Source organism: Vicia villosa, linkage group LG6, assembly GCF_029867415.1.
Source record: "Vicia villosa cultivar HV-30 ecotype Madison, WI linkage group LG6, Vvil1.0, whole genome shotgun sequence".
NCBI lineage: Eukaryota > Viridiplantae > Streptophyta > Magnoliopsida > Fabales > Fabaceae > Vicia > Vicia villosa.
The window spans coordinates 145297812-145304746 of record NC_081185.1 but is presented as its reverse complement, the minus strand read 5'-3'; the positions used below and the strand labels follow the sequence as shown (position 1 = coordinate 145304746).

The 6935-nt window shown below is 32.6% G+C and overlaps 1 protein-coding gene across 1 annotated transcript; it reads right to left on the bottom strand.

Annotated features, from left to right (window-relative positions):
- Window positions 1-3663: 3663 nt before the first annotated feature.
- Window positions 3664-6619, bottom strand: LOC131610354 (remorin 4.2-like). The gene is made up of 2 exons (XM_058882273.1): window positions 5772-6619; window positions 3664-4189 (listed from the first exon to the last, which is right to left on the bottom strand). The coding sequence occupies exons 1-2, from the start codon at window positions 6435-6437 to the stop codon at window positions 3998-4000; spliced, it is 858 nt and encodes a 285-aa protein (XP_058738256.1). The 5' UTR covers window positions 6438-6619; the 3' UTR covers window positions 3664-3997.
- Between the last annotated feature and the right edge of the window lie 316 nt (window positions 6620-6935).

The window sequence follows — 6935 nt, the reverse complement described above, 5'->3', positions numbered from 1 at the left end:
ATATTAGCAATTTGCAATGATATGAAAGGCTCTCCACTGATGATTCATGGTGGTGCACCAGATATCATGCATATATTTTTTACTGTTTTTTTTACTTTAGCTCTCTTTTTTAGATTGCAAGTGTTTGTAAAGCATTTTGTGGATACATGTTTTGGGCTGTTACAAAACTTCAAATGTACAAATAAGGTGGCCTCATGACAAACTTTATGGAGGGAGACCCAAATTGCAAAATTGTTTTGTAATAGAGTTTGACTAAGTCAATTAAAATTAGAGAATTTCTTTATATACTCATATATGGTAAAAAACACCTCTGAAAACTCTAAAATATCATTCGGATATGTATATTCGAAGACACCTCAAAAAAAATTGGAATATTGATTAATTCGGATATACATATCCGAAGACACCCCAACGAAAATGAGAATTTCTTTATACACCCATGTACATATACTCACATACCCTTAGTGAAAATGGGAATTTCTTCCATGTGAGTACTTGTTGAGTTGTAGTTCAAGATATCATTGATGTACTTCCTCTAGTGGATTACCAAGCTTTTCGGCCTTTCAGCAAATTTGAGGTCAACGAAGTAATTTAGGCCTCCTATGATAGGCTTACCAAATTTAGTGTTCATCCTTAATTTGAGATTATGAATCTCATTGTGATTGCTTCATGTGATGAGTAAATCATCCACACATAGACATATTATAATGATATTGTGTTGATACACGCCTTTCACATGCATTCCACATTCAATTGTATACTTGGAATATGCAATCTACTTTAAGACCTCATCAATCATCTTATTATAGACTCTCAGAGCTTGTTTAAGGCCATAAAATGTCTTGTTGTTAAGTTGCAAGACCTAATCTTTTTCACCTATCACAATAAATCTCAAAGGTTGTTAAACATAAATTCCCCCGTAAGGAATCCAATGAGAAATATCAGCTTGACATAGTTGAACAAGATTCCATTTTTATAAGTTAAACACAATTATCACTTACCTGTATGTATCAATACTAGAAATTGGTATAAATATTTTGGTGAAGTTGATGTTAGGCTTTTGCAAGAATCCCTTTACAACAAGCCTTGTCTGGTATTAAGAGACTAAATTCTATGTTTGATATTTCTCTATTGTCTTGATTTCTTCCTTCATAGCAGTAATCCACGCACAAGATGTAGTTGATTATTCATAAATGAGCGACTCAACATCAATAATAAGGTTAAGTTCACTAGGTCTTCCTTTAGCGTGATCATCTTGTTTAGAATAACATCATATTCTTGGATACTTCTAGTTGGAAATTTTATCATGTGCAATATTCTTGCATTCTCTACTTGATCATCATTACCCAAAAAAGCATGTAAAAGTTTCTTTTCCTTTTGCACAACCACTATGTTTAGTGGTGTACTTGTGATCTCATATTAAATTTACATCTCTTCATAAATGGTTTAAATTTCTCTTTATGTTTATTCATCACTCCGAAGAATTTTGAGTTGCGTTTCTGCCAAAACTTTAAACTTTTGAAACACTATAGACACATCGTCTTAGGTCTTCATCAGGTAGACATGTATTATTCAACTGAATTCACACACACACACACACATAACTTTCCTCGAGAAATTGTGTTAAAGAGGTCGCATATATAATAATGTATGACATCAAGTTTATCTTGAGCACTTATTAGAATCTACGACACAAAAGATTGCATTGGTTGCTCGCTTATCAAGAAATTATTGCACACATCTAAATGCAACTTGATTCTAGAAAAACCTTGTATTATATTCCTTGACTTTATGGTACAAAAACTCTAAAACACTAAGGTGTCCATACCTGAGGTGCCATAGCCAAGAATAATCTCCCATCATCCCAATAGCAATACATAAAGAATTTGTTGGATTATACGGACTTGAAAGGCTTTATTTTAAGATGATTCAAGTTGATCACATTTCTTGGAGTTATCTTGTTGAGATTCCACTTTCTTGAATTTTTCTTTTCCCTTCCACTTTGAACCACCACATTTCTTGGGTGTTTGAGCCTAAAGAGTCTTGTTAGTCATTAGTTCTTTGGTTCCTTAAAGCGCCCTTATGTTCATGTGCCTCCAAGGAACACTACAATTCCTCAACCTTCATGATATACAAATTCTTTGATTCCTCAATTTCCACTTTAATGCAATCAAATTTAGAGAATAGATTGCACATCACTTTGTTCACGATGGTTTGGTCAGAAACAACTCCACCACAATTCTTTATTTGAATGGTGATCTTTGTGATACTATTGAAAGATATTTTCTTGCTCCATATATTCCAATTCTTGTTGGAAGAAGATGGAGTTTTCCAAGAAAATTATTTTCAAGATTCTCCAAAGAACTCACCATCTTCACTCAATGATAAGTATAGTGGACAACAAATATTAATGACTTTTGAATCCAACAGCTTGAGACTCTAAATATGACTTGATAGAGTTTATATGCATACACATAAAAGAGGAATAGAGAAAATAGAATTAATTTATGTATATTGCACTTCACATTCACTTATATTTGTATAGTTACACTTATGATCACTTGATGATTATATATACAACACTAGCTGGACTTATGATCACTACAATATTAAATTGTAATGATGACATCATACATTTTGATTGGACAACTCAATTTATGCACTTGCTAAAAAGTACAGAAAGAGACAATTCCCTGTTGTTTAGGGTTGTCTCGGGGATTATAGGTTTATTGTGTGTGGTGAGAGCTCGCCCACGTATGGCTGTGGAGAGCTATGTACTTGGTTTTTGCATGAGAGCTTGGATCTTTCTCCCCTTCAGAAAATGAGGTATATATACAAGGTTTCCTGGGCCTAGGTTAGAGAGTAGTTACCTTAACTCTCTTATTAGAAATGTGAAGAGGAGGGAACTTGTTCTCCCTTGAATTATGGGGGAGACGATTTCCGCAGTGTCTCTCTCTCAGATCACTTACTGTTGAGACACGTCGCCACCCATATTTATTGAGTAAATAAAAGTAGGAGTTAGTTCGGACAGTCCAAACCCAATAGAAAAGCCTATCATCCAAGTACGGCCGGTCTATCACCACGCGTCACAAAATTTCACGGCCCATGTAGGGAGGCCTATCACCACGCATTAGGGGTCCGACCAGTGTTGAGACAATGAGTTTGTATCAGGTTTTCATGCACCTTCCCTTCTTAGGATCCAGTAAAATTATCCTAACAAAATTTTCAATTTAAAAAAACTTCAATTTAAATTACATTTTAAAACATGAGTAAGTCCAATTCAATTAATCTCATTGCACTAAATGTTGAACAGTTATTTTGTGTCTCCTCATATAGGATCTAATAATTAATTAAGAGGAATGATATTCCTACACCTAGAAGTTACACCTACACCGTATAATTATACGGTTTGGTTTTTTTTTATTATTTATATAATCAATTTTCACTTTTTCCAACACAAAACAACACATGCTTTGGTGTATTTTTTATGGTGTATGTACATGGTGTAGAAATTTTAGTGTAAGCATATAGCAATGCTCATTAATTAATGATAAAGTGGATTTGTTAGACTGTTACATCAGCCATTAGAGAAAAATGAGAAGTAGGTGGACATTAGGCAAAGTTAGGTGTGGTGTAGGCACTTGTAAATGATGGAAGCAAATATTTTCCAAGAAGTATTAAATTAAAACTAATGTACAAAAAACACCAAAGTGTGTAACAACCACAATGATCAAATGATCATGTCACCACCACACCACTCAATATACTCACCACATTCAAACACTAATTGATCACATATAAACACTCCAATTGATTTTCATAAACTATATATTATATGATACACATCTCTTTATCTTCCTAATTTTATATACTGCTCATTGCAATCCCTTTTGCACCCTTTAACTAATTAAAAAGGAAAAGTTTTTTTTTCCTTTATGTTTCTAATTAAATTAAGAAAGTGTTTTTGAAAATTAAAAATATGAAAAGAAAAAAAAACTTAGAAGAAAGATTTTTTGGCAGGAGGTCTTCCAACTGCTCTCATAAGGTTAGCAATTTCAAGAACTCTAGCCACTTTGGTTCCTCTTTTTGCCTCTGCTGATGCTTTCCTCTCTTCTGCTTTTCTATGAGCTTTTGCTATTTTGTTTTGTGTTTTCTCCAATGCTTTTGCTCTTTTCTCCTCTAGCTTTCTCTGCTCACAAACAAGTTTTTTATGTCATTAAACAGATTGGTCCTTGTTGGAAGGTAACTTATTTTGACCTTTTTTGCTGTCAATAATGTGACAATAATGATGCAGATCATAATCATAGGTGTCTGTTGTCACCAAACCAGGACCATGTTCACCAAAATAGTTACTATTTATAGAAAATGATTGCATTGCATGTGAAGGAAATTTTAGCTTTAGAATAGCCAATGCAATACATAGAGGACTAATTAGCTTACTTTATATAAGTCAAATTAATCAATGATTGTGGTTTAATTAATTTAAGGGTTAAATAAGTTTTTGGTCCCTATAATATTGCAGTTTTCATTTTTAGTCACTCCCTGCCTTTAGGCAACGGTTTTTTTAAAAAAAAACCATTGCCAAAACCAGTTAAAACCGTTGTCAAAACCCAGGAGGAACTAAAAATGAAACTGCAATATTTATAGGGACTAAAAACTTATTTAACCCTTAATTTAATTGAAACAATTCACTCTATAATATAAAGTAACTAATTTCAACAAATAATAGGAAAATTAATAGATACATTTTTTTGTTGAAAAATGTTACTTGTTGGTTTATTAGGGGTGGAAAAATATTAGCAGTTTAAATAAAATAAGTATGAACATTCAAATCCATGATAGAACAAAGGTAAAGTCTAAAAATGAGTTTATTAATATAATTTATTTTACAAATAATTTTGTAATAATAAATGATAATCAATATAAAATCTAATAAATATGTGTTTCAATTTATTAGAAACGACATCACAATGAAAAATTGCTTTCTAATGCAATAAAACGTGAAAATAATGAAGCTGTTTGAAGCTATTGAATTGACTGGTTTTTCAAGTTAATTTTAATCTAATTGATAAGCTGGTTTTTCAAGTTAATTTTAATCTAATTGATATGCATCTAAATACATGCGAATTAGAATATATGAAACTCTAAATTCAAAAAAAAATATTTCAAATGAATTTTGTTTTAGACTGACCAAAGACCCAATAAAAATAAGATCTAATTAATGATAAGTTTAATTAGGTAAAGTCCACTAAAAATGTTCATCATATATAGCTATAAGATATGCACTCTCTTTTCAAACTTTTTTTATATCTATTCTTTAACTCCGTAAGTCACTTTGATGTTAGAGTGTTAACTTTGCACTTTCATCTCAATATTATCTCCACAACCGTATCAAAAGTGTATTGCTACGCATGAATCACAAATCTAGGCCTTAATCTTTCACCAACCGACCAGCTTCTAGGGCCTTTAAACTTTGTAATAACTAATTGGGCCATGATTCTCTTTTGGCTCAACATCATTTTCTTTCGGTATATGATTTAGACATTAAACCTGTGGTATTTTTGGTTTTCATTCTCCACCAAATTACCATGCATGCAAGGTCGTAAAAATATTTTACACCAACTAGAAATATTTTCAATTAGTTATGTATTGATTGGATCAAAATTGGTAGTGTAACAAATAGTAAATCCTACTTTATTTTTACTCTTCATAGTAATCATTGACTCACATGCAAATAACACCTTGAGAAAAAACTTACAAAAAATATTTACCTCAATTTTTTTCAACCAAGTAGTAGCTTTTTGAACCTGTTCACCTTCCCAGCCATTGATCACAGCATCTTCCCTCTTAAACCTGTTATTAATCTTAGCAACTTTCGCGTTCTGCCAAGCTGATATCTTCGCATCAACTTCCTCCTTCTTCACTTTATCAACCGACACATGTTGTTCTTCACCGCCGACACGTGTACCTCCACCGCCGTTGCCGCTGCCGCCAGCCACAACTCTTCTGGTAGTAGGAGATTGAACAGGATCTAAAGGGTTGTTATCAAGTACAATAGCCAAAGGGTTTGTTTCCTCCATCATATCTTCTTCTCTAATCCTCCCCAGATTATTGTTATTGCTGTTGTTGTTGTTACTGGCTTCGTATTGATCATGAGGATGAGATTGAGGAGTTATATTGTTGTTGTGGTCAATAGTGGATCCTGCTAGAACCAAAGCATTGAATTCTCTACTTATAGTTGTGAAGTTCTCACTATCTGTGCTGCTGGTAATGGATAAAGAAGATGAACGATGGTTATGGCCACCGTTGGTTGACGGTGGAGGTGGTGGAAGTCGTGGTGGTGTTAAAGCATGGATTTCTCTGATTTCGGTAAATTGTTCATCTTCTTGGTTTTCATCTGATACATGCCTGGTTGAAGTATTTGGATTACTATTCATGGTGTAGAATCTAAATTATGAAACAACAAAGTGAAGAGGTTTTATTTAAGCATTGTGTGTGTTTTTTTTGTTTTTTTGAGGTTGTTAGTGATTGGAAATGGTGAGAAGAGTCTATCTAGACCACAAAGAGAGATATGGGGAAAGGAGAGTTGTAAAGAAAGAAATTTTTTTATAAAATGAAAATGATATTATTGGACTGGTTATAAAAGAAAGGCAGTGTTAAAGTAAAAGCAGACTAGGATTGATGTGAAAATGAGAAAAAATTTAGAAATTTATTTAAGGAAGGATGCGAAGGGGGAAATTTATGATTTGTTTTTCTTGAAAATAATTTTTGGATAGAAGTTCTTGATCCTTCTAAATTGTTTGAATTTATTTGTGATTTGAATTCAATTGGAATAATAGTATGACTATTTAAGATGATGATGTGAATTTATGTTGATGGAATACACAAATTAAAAAAATGAAGTAATATATGCAAAAGATTTATAAATCTGAGAT